This window comes from Monodelphis domestica, chromosome 4 (assembly GCF_027887165.1).
Source record: "Monodelphis domestica isolate mMonDom1 chromosome 4, mMonDom1.pri, whole genome shotgun sequence".
NCBI classification, from domain to species: Eukaryota; Metazoa; Chordata; class Mammalia; order Didelphimorphia; family Didelphidae; genus Monodelphis; species Monodelphis domestica.
Window position 1 is genome coordinate 27,035,559 of NC_077230.1, and position 15,206 is coordinate 27,050,764.

Consider the following 15,206-nt stretch of genomic DNA (forward strand, 5'->3'; position numbering starts at 1 on the left):
TGGGACAAAAATCCACTATTTGATTAAAACTGCTGGGAAATTTGGAAGACAGTGTGGGAGAGATTAGGTTTGGATCAACACCTCACACCCTCCACCAAGATAAACTCAGAATAGGTGAATGATCTGAACATAATGAAGGAAACTATAAGCAAATTAGGTGAACACAGAATAGTATGCATGTCAGACCTTTGGGAAAGGAAGGATTTTAAAACCAAGTAAGACTTAGAAAAAGACACAAAATGTAAAATAAATAATTTTGATTACATCAAATTAAAAAGGTTTTTGTACAAACAAAATCAATGCAACCAAAATTAGAATGGAAGTAACAAATTGGAAACAATCATCATAACAAAAACCTCTGGCAAAGTCTAATTGCTGGAATTTATGAAGAGCTAAATCAATTGTACAAAAATATCTAGCCATTATCCAATTGATAAATGGGCAAGGGACATGAATAGGCAATTTTCCAAAGAGATCAAAACTATTAATAAGCACATGAAAAAGTGTTCTAAATCTCTTATAATCAGAGAGATGCAAATCAAAACAACTCTGAGGTATCACCTCACACCTAGGAGATTGGCTATCATGACAGCAACAGAAAGTAATGAATGCTGGAGGGGATGTGGCAAAGTTGGGACATTAATTCATTGCTTTTGGGGTAGTGAATTGATCCAACCATTCTGGAGGTCAATTTGGAACTATGCCCAAAGGGTGATAAAAGACTCTCTACCCTTTGATCTATCCATAACACTGCTGCGTTTGTACCCCAAAAAGATAATAAAGAAAATAACTTGTTGAAGAATATTCATAGCTGCTCTCTTTGTGGTGGCAAAAAATTGGAAAATGAGGGGATGCCCTTTGATTGAGGAATGGCTGAACAAATTGTGGTATATGTTGGTGATGGAATACTATTGTGCTCAAAGGAATAATAAAGTGGAGGAATTCCATGGGAATGACCTCCAGGTATTGATGTAGAGTGAGAGGTACACAGAGACTGACATACTGTGGTACAATCAAATGTAATGGACTTCTCCATTAGTGGCAATGCAGTGATCCTGAACAGCTTGGAGGGATCTATGAGAAAGAACACAATCCACATTCAAAGGAAATACTGTGGGAAGAAAAACAACTGCTTGTTTACATGGGTCGAGGGGGGATATGATTGGGGATGTAGACTCTAAATCAGTGGTTCTCAACCTTTGTAATGCCGTGACCTCGAAATACAGTTCCTTATGTTGTGGTGACCCCAATCCAAAACATTATTTTGGTGGCTACTTCAAAACTGTAATTTTGCTACAGTTATGATTTGGAATGTAAATACCTGATATGCATTATGCATTCTCATTGCTACAAATTGAGAGTTTGAGAACCGCTGCTCTAAATGAACATCCTAGTGCAAACACCAACAACATAGAAATAGGTTTTGATCAAGGACACATGTAATAAATACCCAGTGTAATTGCCCGTGCGCTACACAAAGGGTGGGATTAGGGGAGGGAGGGAAAGAATATGATTCTTGTAACCAAGAAGTAATGCTCTAAATTGACTAAATAAAGAATTTACAATGAAAAAAAGTGCAGAGAGGATGCAGAAACAAAACAAAACAAAACAAAACAAAAAACAGAACAAAACTGCTTAAGATTTACTCCAGACCTAGGCTAATTGGTGTACTACATTGATGTGGTTAAAAGTGGTCTCAGAGATTGGCATTTTCTTCAGTTTTCTTTTATAATCTTCCATGTGCCATCTGCCTTCTTGACTGCTTAAACAAGTTTATTTGTAAGGAAAAACTGGTACAGCAAAATATTTCATTTTCCTTCATCTCTATCACCAGGGAGGAAATAACTTTTGCCTCTTGTGGGATCTAGTATTTGTTGCTATTAATTAAACAAAATGGTTCAAGAAGCTCCATGTGTTTTAATATAATCCTTTTCACAATGTCCATTCTAAGAGTTCAATGCACTTCTCAGCAATCTGTTCCATAAGACCTCCAGTAGTAACTAGGGCACCCTGATTGGGACTTTTCTGGTATGATAAAAATATGACTTGTTTCCAGCAAGGTGAGACACAGGCTTTTATAGGATGTTTTAGATTTGAGCAAGGCTGAAAGGTCTTTTATGCTTGGGGTGATTTTATATTAGACTTATCTTAACAGTCTCCTACCCCCTAAGATCATCAGCATCCTCTTAAAGGAATCATATCCTAAACTCCTTAAAGTAAATGATGTTATTACCCCATGTAACCTAGAAGGACTGCAAGCATCTTACCTAATCCAGGCATCCCCTGATCACATTTTACCTTGATAGCCAGACTCCCTCGAAGAAGATGTCAAAACCCAAGGTGTGGCAGTTGGGTTAATACAAAATATTTCTAATACTAGGATGAGTTTCCATTTCTCATCTTTGTTTCTCTCCCAGTATCTTTCCTTATATCCCCAGTACCTGCTAAATGCAATATATTTTCTAGTCAGACCTTTGGATCAGAGACCATCCTGTTACCCTTTGTCTTTAAGTTCAAGTGAAAGGTCTCCCTTCAGTTGTGCTCTTATTAATTCCATAAATAAGTCTGTCTTCAAGTCTTTCTTCCAGGCTTCTGTTTCTAGTTGCCAAATACACACAGTATTCTTTAATTTTCTTCATGTTGGTGGTCCATCTTTTCTATGATCATTAATAATGTTAAAGAAATGCTTGCCCTTGGGGTATCTTTATCAGCCTTCTGAAGTAACCATTGGATTGATCACATAGGAATCACAATGGGAAGCCCCTTCTTTTTCTAATTGAGAGGAAAGGCCAGAAATATGATGGTCACTTGGTACTTGACCACCACTTCTAGGCATTGGATCACCCAAGCCTCTTCTTCCATATTACCTTTACCTTTGTGATAATTCATTTGGTTATTCCTCCCCAATTCTGCCAAGCTATGCCAAATGTTGTCATTTAGGCTTAACTTTGGCTATGAACTGGAGTGAAACAAATCACCCAACATGTAACAAAAAGAAAATTTCATTAAGAAAAAGAATGTGCAGTAGATACAGTTGTAGGTCAGTAGATAAAACCATACTTGACTCCATACAAAGTGTGTTTGATCTGAAGGGTATTTTCACTTGTGGGGTGGGGTAGCATTATCCATCAAGTATGAAAAGCACCATCTCTCAAGTATTTTGTGTCTTCAGTTACTAGGGTGCTGTATCAGTCATTGGCTTTTAATCTGGTCTTTTGTATCAATAAATTTTCAAGAATATCATTGACTTGCCTAACTTCTTGATTGCCACTCCTGAATTTTAGCTCCCTCTAAGGCATACTACATTCTACACCCAGGCACATCTGGGATTTCAAGAAAAACCAACATAGTCTAGCCATCAAAATTTGAGAGGGATAGAGACAGTGCCAGAATGGCGCTGAGGGAAAATAATAAAAAATGGGCCAAGGTGATCCTAAGAAGTTGGGGGGGGGAAATGTGTTTATATGCCTTCTTTGTGCAAACCTGCACACAAGGAACACAAGAAGAAGCACCCAGATGCTCCTGTGAATTTGGAATTTTCTAAAAAATACTCGGAAAGGTTGAAGACAAATGTCAGCTAAAGGAAAGGAAGATTTGAGGACATGGCAAAAGCTGATGAGGTTCGTTATGAAAGAAAAATGAAAATCTACATACCACCAAAAGGAGAAATAAAAAAGAAGTTTAAGGATCCCAATGCACTGAAGAGGCCTCCTTCAGCATTTTTCTTATTCTGTTCCGAGTATTGTTCAAAAATCAAAAGGGAGCATCCTGGTCTTTCTATAGGAGGTCTGGACAAAAAATTGGGAGAAATGTGGACTAATACTGCTTTAGATGACAAACAACTTTTTGAAAAGAAGGTAGCTAAGTTGAAGGAAAAGTATGAAAAGGATATTACTACATACTGTCATTTACATGGGTAAAAAGGTAGAAGTTGTCAAAGCTGAGAAGAGCAAGAAAAAGGAGGAGGAAGGAGATGAGGAAGATGAAGACGAGGAGAATGAGGAAGATGATTATTATGATGCAGTTGTTTTTAGAAGAGTTTTTTTCTTGTCTATAAAGCATTTAAGCCCCCTGTATGTAACTCTCTCCTTTTGAAGAAAAAAATTGAAACATAAGGCTGTGTAAGATTTGTTTTTAAACTGTTCAGTGTCTTTTTTTTTTTTTGATAGTTAACACATTATCAATAGCCACTAACCTTGCCTGGTACAGTATGGGGGTTGTAACTTGGCATGGAAATTTAAAGTAGGCTTTTGTTGGTGCACAGCACAAATTAGTTATATATAAGACATAGTTCATTTTCATCTTCAGTTGTCTTTGATGCAGCATATGAAATAATTGTTGTTCTGTTAACTGAATATCACTGTAATTGCAAAAAATGTTGCAGCTGTTTTGTTGACACTGTGAATGCTTCTAAGTAAATACAGTTTTTTCATTAGTATTGTTGTCCTTTTCATAGGTGCCCTTAAATCATAACTTCTTTTTGAGGGGAAACTCATCTTTGCTTTTTGTATGTCCATTTGGGATCACATGAATTATTAAAGTCTTCATCTTTTCATATAATTAGTTGATTGAATAAAAGCTTTGACCCACATACCCTGCATAATCTTGATGGGGTAATAAAACTTGTATAGAAACAATGTTCTTTCATAACTGGAAATCAGAAGTTCCCAGTTAATAAACTCAAATTTCACACAGTACGGTATTCTATCCAATTACAACATTTACCAAGTAGAGAATATAGAAATCAGCAGCATGGAATTATTTGGGAAACATACTAAAGTTCCCAGAAGGACCAAGAGAGGGGAATGTTCTGATCTTTATGTGGGAGATTATACAACATTTACAACTTTATTACTATGTAAATGAAGTTAGGTTTATAATTCCTGAACTTCAGAAAAGCTGAGACTATGCCTCAAAAGGCATGAGTGGAAATGCAAGACTGCCACATTTATCTTTGGCAGTAGACTTACTAAAGACTAAGTAGGCTTAGTATGAAGGAGATGGCAGTGAATGGCCCTTGGGAAACTTTAGATTCTTAAAACTGAAAATTCAGATTTGATCTGTCAGTCACAAATAAAATGAAAGTCTCATTTAAAGTGAGGTGTTTTTTCCCCTTTGGGGTTTATGGGTAATTGTAATATTTGACTCTCTTTAAAAAAATTGATCTTGATGGAAAATACACTTAACATTTGGCATTATGGTAAATTGTTTAAACACTGAACACCTAATTTGATAAAATATTTTTTCCCTTCTAAAATCAAAGCTAACTGTACTCATTAAAACTGACCATTTATGTTTATCTGCTTACCTTTTGGGGAGATAATTTGGCAATTTTGTGGTTTTGAAATTATGGTTCTCTCAAGTGCCAGTGTTTTAAAATAGCATTCTTGTACTTTTACATGCTTTTGTGATGAAGTATGTTTTTATTATACAATTTTGACTTTCATATTCTAATTTCAGTTTTGCATTTGTATATAATTTCAGGAGGAATATTGAACATCTGAATCCTGGATGATACTAATAAACTAATAATTGCAGAGGTTTTAAAAAGTTTTAGAGGATTTATTCATATTATATATGTCAACAGCAGAATACTTTTTAAATATTAGTCTTAGTTAATAGTGATCCTAAAGAACTAGTGGGTATAGAAAGATTATAAACATTAAAAAATAAATTAAAAATAAAAATATTTAATGTTTACATGAAAAGATACTTCATTACCTTACCAAATTATATAAAATATAATTAAATCATGTCTTAACAACTGTTTAAAAATATTTATGTAATATTGAACTTGATGCCTTAATTCAAATTTAAGATAAATTTTAAAATGTTTCTCTTAGAATAAAATGTACTGAAATATGCAAAATGAAAACCAATAGGAGTGCTGAGTCCAAAGCAATGAAAGGATATAATAAGTTCATTCAAAAATATTTCTTATTTTTCTTTATATAGAACATTATATTAAAGTTGGTGTGAACATCTAGTCTGAGTATCTTTTAGTATGGTATTTAAAAATCCAAGGGATTGAATAAGAATAATTATTCTTCTTGTAAAAATTAAGGTTTTTTTTAGTTGCCATGTGAGAGCACAGTGATATATAGTCACTGGTGTAATAATTTGTTATTATTAATTGAGACATAAAAGAAAAATGATGATTGATTTTTTTACTGCCTCTTTTAATATTTATCCTGGGATGTTTACCTAACTCAATATTTTATAATTTATTTTTCATAGATGAGAAACAGTTTTATTCAAATAACGAAGCACCATGTCTCACTTGTCCATTAGGAGCACTGTCTTCCATCTATAGCACAAGTACCAGTTCTAGTGATTATGAATCAGTCCAGCAAAAATTCGGTCTCAGTATGTTATAAAGCTATTACTTACTCCTAAAACTAAATCTATTTAACATTAAATTTGCAAACTCATTTTATGTGATACAGCTTGCTTAATCAAACTGGTTTGAAAAAATTATAGTCAAATAAATCTCCATCACTCTCAGATGGACCATCTGCTCTATTTACCAGGGCCACATACAACATGTGACTCTGTGTGTATATAATAATATTCTCACATAAACATGTATAATTTGAAAGGTCTAAAATACATTATTTATAATTATTAATAATTTCTCTCTTCTGAATGGAAATAATTAAGCATTGACTATAATTCTTTCCTTGAATTCTATGAAGTGAAATTAACTAATTTGAGCATGTTTTGCATAGTCAGACATTTTCAAATAAAATATTTGATATTTTTCTATATTTTAAATTATCCTAAAAAACAAATGCATTATTATTTTAGTTAATTTTTTTTTGTTGGATAGAAGTATTTGTGTGTCTGAAAAGATTCTGGATAGCATTGGTTTCTAACTAATGTTTCATCCCAATAGATCAGAATTTTATAGATAATTGACTTGTATTTTCAAGAAAGTAAGAATTCTTTGGTGAAAATGATTTTGTGTCACATCTTTCAGGAAACGAAGTCTCACTCTCTCTGTTAAAATCCATGTGTTTATACACCATTTCTGCTTGAAAATTTTAAACATATTTTGCTCATTTTCCAGGCTGTATTAACACAAAATATTTTGTAATAAAAAGGGGATAATACAACTCCAATTTTGCCATAAGTGAGTCAAAGTTTGTTAAATACTGTCATTAACACTATTGGTAGCAATGAATAATCTCCTTTATTTCCTTAGAATATAAGTAATATGATTAATGAACAATAATCTTTTTTGGGGGGAAGATCTTTGCTAACTTTTGATATTATTAATAAAAATGATATATTTATTGAAAGAAACTTCTTAATAGTTGCAAATTTTTAGGTGTCGATATGGTACCTGAAAATATACCATTACCAGTAACTGAAAGATCAAGGCCAGAAGATAATGAATATGTGGGTATGAAACAAGGACAATATTTTTTTCCTGATGAAGGAAGAAAGGAATATTTATTTTTTGAGAAAGTATTAATTGCAGTTGAGACGTGGTTTAGTCTCTTTGGTTGGTCTCAAGGACTTAATCCTATTTCTGTTCCAGAAAGTATAAGAAGGTGAGGATAGCTATGATTATCCAATTACTATGTTGAACTAATATGATGAATCACAAATTTTTCATAAGAATAATTTTAAGTAAAGAATTAAGTACTTATAAAATAAGTGTTTATAGAGGCAGCTAAGTGGCTTAGTGGATTGAGAGTCAGATCCAGGGATGGGAGGTCCTGGGTTCAAATCTAACCGCAGACACTTCCTAGCTGTGTGACCCTGGGCAAGTCATTTGACCCCCATTGCCTAGCCCTTACCACTCTTCTGCCTTGGAACCAATACCCAGTATTGTGAGAAATATGAGGAAAGGCATCCTGTCCTCAGATAAATTTCCTACATATCTGTTCCTGATGTTGAGAATTCTACCAGCAGGAATGGATTGATTTATTTTTATATTGATATTGACAGTTCTACAAATCTTCAATTCTATAAGGACCTAAATTTAGGATGGTTTGGGCATTCCTGAAAGCTCTATTACTTAATAGTCTTTGAAAGCTGCTGTGGCTGAAAAAATTCATTATCCTCTGGCCCAGGGGTGTTAAACTCAAATAGAAGCAGAGGTCACTAAGTGCCCATATATAAGGATATGGGCACACATTAACTTAGAAAATCACATGCTCACATTACCTATATTTTCTTGTACTTTATGATGACTATTATTGTTTTTTGGTTAAATGTTTCCCAATTAGATTTTGATTCTGTTCAGACCTCTGCACGTTTGACATCTTTGCTCTGGCCAATTTGAATGATGAATCTTTTCAAAATTATCTCAGATCCTGATTATTAGTTCACCAGTCGGCCAGCACTAAAATTCTGTCTAGCTTGACAGAATCTATCAGAGTTTATTTCTGAAAAGCTAGTGCCTTCTCCATGCTCTCGCAAGGCACCAGATTATGACCTTAATCACAGTTTTACCTTGTTGAAATGAAAATAATTCCAGGAAACACATAAAAATTATTATTCATCATCAACAGTTACCTTGAATTAGTTTTGTAGCTAAGCTTGGAGTGAAATAATTTTATGAGAAGAGATTTAATGTGTGGAAGGAAAAGAAAAAAAGTCCAAAACACAAGACACTGACTCAGAAAGGCAGACCTTGAGGAACAAGATGGCAGCCAGAACCTGATAACTGATAATGAATCAATAGTTAACTGCTCAAGGCAGCCCTTTTTATTTTGGACAATTCTAATTGTTTGGAAAATTTTCTGTAAGTCATCTCAGCACCTTGACTAGAAATAGTACTAAAACAGTTGTGAGCTGATTTATCCCCATGGTTACGTATAATAAGTGGCTTTTGTTGTTGTTTAGTTCCTTTCACTCATGTCTGATTCTTTGTAATCCCATTTAGACACTGGAGTAGTTTGCCATTTCCTTCTCCAGCTCATTTTACTGATTAGGAAACTGAGGCAAGCAAGGTTAAGTGACTTGCTCCAGGTCCCACAACTAGTCTGAGACCAGATTTGAACTCAGGAGATGAATAATCCTGACTCTAGGTCAGGCATTCTAGCTATGGTGCCAACCCAGCTGCACCACCGAGTGGCTTAAATGTGATCTAAATGTGAGTGACATCCTAGGCTTCTTCCGGTATTCTTCTGATGTGTTTGAGAGTTTGAGACTTAACACATCAAGGTCCAATTGACTTCTCCCCATAGCCCACAGTTCTGCTCTCTGGTGCCATTTAGAGCAAGTCTTCTATCAGTGGAATCCATCATCTTCACCCTTAAGTGAATCCCCAGTGTAAACATCCCATGTTCCTTTAACAGACCTGCATGTGCTGTTACCTTGAAGTGTTTCATCTCCCTGCTCATCCGCTTCTGGATGACTTTTGGATTATCCTTGTTTATCATAAAACTTATCATCTCCCAAGCATAAAAATTAAATTAAAATTAAACTCAAATAATAAAATATTATATTTTAAGAGATTTATTAATGATCATTAGAAGTAAAGGAATAAAGAGGTAACAAAATAAAAACAATGTGCCCATGGCTAATCTACCTGTTCAAAAACCATGAACTCAGGAAGCAAAAAGAGACCAGGAACCCCACTCAATATAGCCCCTTGTCTACAGGAAGTACATAATGACAGGAAGTCAGTGAGCTCCTGAGAAATGTAATTTTTAGGGCAACAGATTTCTAATTACACACAAGCAACACAGCACTCCAGAGGCAGCCTGAGTAGAACTAAATACAGTAAGACTGTTGCTTCCTTTGGTCCAGCATCCTTTGCCTCAATCAACACAACCCACAATCCCATTAATTTTTCTGGCTGTTATATTTGACTCAAATTGATTTTGAAGCTAACTAAAGCCCTTGTGGATACTCTGCTTCTGACTCAGTTGCCTTTCATATACCCTGCTCAGTACTTTTGTGTCCCTTCTGACTTATCCTTCAATGCTCACTTAATATTTTTTCAGCTAACATTTCCTGTGCTCCTTTTGGTTATCACTATAATTCATCTTTTTTAAAAATCACCTTCATCTTCTGTCCTAATAACAATTCTAAAACAGAAAAGTGGCAAGGGCTAGGCAATTGGGATTAAGTGACTCACCCAGGGTCAACACAGTTAGAAAGTATCTGAGGTCAAATCTGAACTTCAGTCTTCCTGATGGCTCTTTTTGGCACTTGTGATGAAGTTGTGCCACAAGACAGTTTGTGGAACTTGTCCCATTTTAACTCAAACCAACAGTGATTTACACAACTCTAACCTTGACCATTACATTTGGTAGGAGTTTATATTCAAAATTAAGTATTTCAAAGCTGTGGAAAAAATGACAATTTAATAGAAATAATCGTTGATCATAACCTTGAATTTTTATAATAGTGCATTATCTTTCACTTATGTTTGAAAGCAGTTTTTTGCAATGAACAGAGTTGGCCTTAGAGTCAGGCTGACTTGGATACCAGCACATGATAATTGTATGATCCAGAACAAATCACAGGCTCTCAGTGCTACAAGCACCTTTTAAAGACTATAAATGGTAGACTAGTGGCTAATCTTCATTCTAGTAGGTGAATTTCTCTCACAGAGTTCCTTACAACATTTGAATCATGGGTCCAGTCTTAAATAAATTAAATAAATCATTTTATTTCTTAAATTTAATTAAATAAATAAAACCAATGGTCAGATTGGTTTTTCTAAGCCAATATTTGTTCGTTGTTGTTTTTTTTGTTTGTTTGCTTATTTGTTTGTTTAAAATCAAATTGTGTTATTTTTCTTAGGGATGTGTCTAAAGGACAGTTATCCTTACCAAATCTACCAAAAAAACAAATGAATTCAAATAGTGAGTTTGCCAGACATAATAAAACCATATATGACATGCTAGCCTACTTGAGTGGACAGATGTTACCCGGAGTTGCAACAACTCAGACATTACCTATTGATGATACTGAGAGAGTGATGCACCTCCATTGGCAGCATTCTACGCTTCTCACCTTCCTCAAGTAAGAATGTAAAGATGATGAATAATGTTGATGATTAAGGACTTTTGTTTCTTTAATGTTGTTGTCCTGTGGTATTATTTATTGTCCTGTCCACTGTGTAGTTCTTTAATAGCCAATATGTATAAAAGTCCACATATACTATCGGGTAATATATGAAGGTTAAGAGATACATTCTCCTGGCTCAAGTATAGAAACACTGAACAAAAATGAATTTAATTTTGATTCTGTGCTCTCCAAATGCTATTATGCATTTATTCTATGTGAATGTATAGGAAACAATTATAAACATAATTTAATATTAATGTATGAAAAGAGAGGAAGTTTAATGCCCAGATAGAAAACTTATCTTCTTGCCATTGTCTGTATTCCTTAGATAGATAAAATAATATGTGAAGTAGGGAGCTAGAAAAATAGTGACTAAAAAAGAATATGGAATTAAGGAAATAAAATAAATTTATTTACTTTGCATGCTTTGATAACTTTTTTCCTTTCATTTACAAAAAATTCCATTCCTCTTAGATGGTTAGTAGAGTTAATAAAATTTCCTTGATTGTAAAAAATGACTAAAATTCATGGTACATATTGTCTTGGATAAAAATCACAAACAAGTGCAAATCATGCCTTCAGGTGGTAATCCTTTATTACTGCAAAAACTACCCTGGGCAAAAACCCATCATTGAAATCTCTGAAGCATGTTTCTGTGAAAAAATAAAAGGAAGAAAATAAAAGTGAAACCATTTCTAGTTATATTAATGGATGAAGGAATTAGGTGATTGAACTTTAGCTGTTCCATAAGCTAAATTAAGGTCTTTTTGTGGCTTTGGTGAATCCTTTCCACCCCTATTCCAAATCTATAAGACCTTAGAGTATAGAAGGTTTACAATGAGTAGTTTTTCTTTTGTTGTTGCCTAAGAACAAAGTTCTTCCAAGTATTTAATATGGCTACACTACAGAAGACCATCAGTTTAGAGCTTGACGAAATCTTAGAGGTCATCCAGCTCAAACCCTTCATTTTATAAATAAGGAAATTGAGACCCAGCGGGAAATTGAGTGATACATTCAAAGTCACAAAGTGACAAGGGGTTGAACTAGGCTCCAAATCTTGTACCATTTCCTTGTAACATGAGGCGTCCTGAACCACTTCCAGTTTAGGTCTGAAGGGTCTAGTCACAGTGACAGAAATCTATTGTGATCTAGCATTATAGACACTGGAAAAGACTGACTCTAGTCAAAGTCTTGAGACCCCTCTTCTTTGGCAATTCACCAGAACTGATTCTTGTTACTGAACATGGAATGGTACATTGAACGAGGAGAAGCCTTGTATATACTTTTTATTAATCTCTTCCAATATTGTGCTTCAGAGATATCCTTGGTGTGTACCATTCTTTCATCTTGGTTATTTTTTTTTTGAGAGAGATAAGACAACTCACTTAAGATTTCCGTTTCCAAATATACTAAACCAGCATTAAAAAAATAAAGACATATTGTCATAAAGAGGTATATCATTGGACTTAGAAAATTCCTTAGAATTCTGGTCATACTCCCCATTTACCCCTCAGATCCCACTCTCCTTGGTAGATCACTTTAAAGTATTTCTGAGATGCCACTTAGTAAAACTCTAAGGGAATGCTGTGGAGCTGCTATGATGTTTTTACTCCCATAATGCCCATTCTTTCCATATAAGCCAATTTGAGAGAATCCCAATTGGAACAAGTGGTGCTAGAGAGTTCAGCTGTAGTTCTTTTATTTTAAATATGTTCCTTGGTTCTTTTTCTTTTACCTGCTGATAGTTAAAACTCTGGGTGCACTACAGTCACAGTTGAGGTAGCTCATCAGCTATGTGTAAATGGGTCAAGGACATTTAGTGGTGAAAACATTGAAACCAGGTGGAATGATCCTGTTTCACCTTGAAAGTGCTTAGTTCTCAGTCTTGGGAGTCTGTTGAGCATCTTTCTTTTGTTGGGATATTTTAATGATATACATAATAATGAGTTCTTTCCTTCCTGCAATGATAAAAAGAAACATCTTTGTGAAGAATTCATTCATTTTTCATTCACAGATTCATTCAACATTCATCAAATCCTTATTACATATCAGGCATGTGTGTGTGGAAGGGAGTACAAAGATAAATGAAGCAGAGTCTCTGTCCAAATGAAGCATACAATTTGGGATGGCAGATAAGATACACACACACACACACACACACACACACACACACACACACACACACACACACACACACCATAAAATAAAATGTACTAGATGCACTATAGGAAAAATAGGGAGCCCATAACCTGCCAATGTCACTTAGTTAATTTTACAATTCTCTTCTTTTTTCAGGTAAACTTCTTGGAAAAGCTGTTTATACTTCATACCTCATTTTTCTTTCTACTTATCTCCTCTAAACTCCTTGAAAAACTGGCTTCTAACCTCAATTCAAATGAAACTTGTCTCCAAAGTTAGCAATGATCAAACTGTCTGATTGAATGGCCTCTATTCATCTTTCTTTCTTTGTTTCTTGGGTTCTCTGCTCCATCTGACCCTATTGATTGCCTTTTCCTCCCAAATACAGTCTCCTCTCTGCATTTTCTGGACAATGCTTTCTCTTGGTTCTTATCTTATCCTTAATTGATTCATATGATTTATATATCAATAACTGGGGGTATCCTCTATCTCTATCCCTGAGATCTTATCTCTTTTTTCTCTTTATGTTCTCTCTATCTCTCTGTCTCTGTCTCTCTGTCTCTCTCTCTTTCTCTCCTCTTCCTTATTTGTTCTTAGGAGTTCTATTACCTCTTTCTAGATGATTCCTGGATCAAAATAATCAGGCTCACTCTTTAGCAAGTTAGAATCCCACATCACCACCTATGGATATGAGATTTCAAACAAACTCCAGAGGCATCTACAACTCAACAATCCAACATGGAACTCATCATTTTTCCCCCTGAAATTCACCATTCATCCACCCTTATCCTTTTAGTAACCAGGTCAAACCCTTTACCCACTCTAATTCATCCTGTTTATCCATTTAGTTGCCAAATCTTGTAATTTCTGCTTCCAGAAAATCTATTATGTATGTTTCTTTTTCTCTACTCACAGCTACCATCCTTTTCCAGGTCCTCATTACCTCTGACTTGGACTGTTTAATTTAACATCTTGAAATTGCCAATATAGTTCATAAAATTGGGTCATTAATCTAGGGTGTGTTTAAAGGCTTGCTACTGAAAATGGAAAGGTTAGCTTATAAAAATGACCATGTTGATTATTTATTCTCACTGTTAAATTTGGCTCATTGAAGAGTAAAATGAAATCATTTTTTGTGTACAAGTAAAAGAAGTGTAAATGTTATAATTTTGAGCAGCTCAAAGGAGAATAATTCCTCTTTTTTTGATACCCTCCCCTCAAGTTTCTCCCCACTTCAATTCATCCTACTCACAGTTGACATAGTGATGTCCCCAAAATGTAGGTTTTATCTGTCTCTCACCCCCACTCAGCGGTCTCCGGTGGCCTCTTATTGCCTCTAAGATCCAATAAAAGCTCCTATGTTTGGCATCAAATCTCTTCACCACCTGACTCCTTTCTGCCTTTGTAGTCTTATTGCACATTATTCCCCTCCTTCCACTGTGACTGAACCATAATGTCTTATCTGTTATTTTGCATGCAAGATACTCAACCTCTTCTCACTGGCCCACATCCTTGGAATGCATTCCTCCTTATCCTTCACACCATCTTTCCTTTAAAATTATGCTCAAGTCCAGCATTTTACATGAAGTCTTTCCAGTCTTCCGAGCTACTAATACACCCTCCTCACAAAACACCTATATTCATGCAATGTATTTATATATATATATATATATGGTTATTAGACACTGCTGATTTAATTTCTGACACAAAGTACTGTTTTCTAGTAAGTGTATTAATAGTCTTCAGATCTTATAAAAAATAAAATTTAGTTTAAGAGAACCTCAAGCAGTTGGCTGGACCTAAAAAGCAATCTTAAAATATGGTGTTAAAATGGCAAAAAATTAATTTTTGAACTTTTAGGCCTACAATATAATGAGACATAGCTTCATGAGCCTATTGATTCCTTTTGCAAAATATAGCCAGTGGTATTTAATGGTGGTTGTAAAGTTATCTTAATTATTTCACAGCTTATATGAAGTAGGGGGCTATAAGGATTTCTATTATGCCATATTTGAGCCCTATAAATAGACTAG

At 34.6% G+C, this 15,206-nt stretch overlaps 1 protein-coding gene across 4 annotated transcripts in view; it reads left to right on the plus strand.

Annotated features, from left to right (window-relative positions):
• CFAP47 (cilia and flagella associated protein 47) overlaps nucleotides 1-15,206 on the plus strand; it is an 886,918-nt gene that overhangs the window by 217,578 nt on the left and 654,134 nt on the right. For all 4 annotated transcript variants that reach the window (XM_016433371.2, XM_056826271.1, XM_007493353.3 and 1 more), the window contains 3 exons: nucleotides 6,238-6,366; nucleotides 7,331-7,556; nucleotides 10,768-10,989. In XM_016433371.2, the coding sequence (XP_016288857.2) occupies nucleotides 6,238-6,366; nucleotides 7,331-7,556; nucleotides 10,768-10,989 (577 nt within the window). The remainder of the gene's footprint in view (nucleotides 1-6,237; nucleotides 6,367-7,330; nucleotides 7,557-10,767; nucleotides 10,990-15,206) is intronic.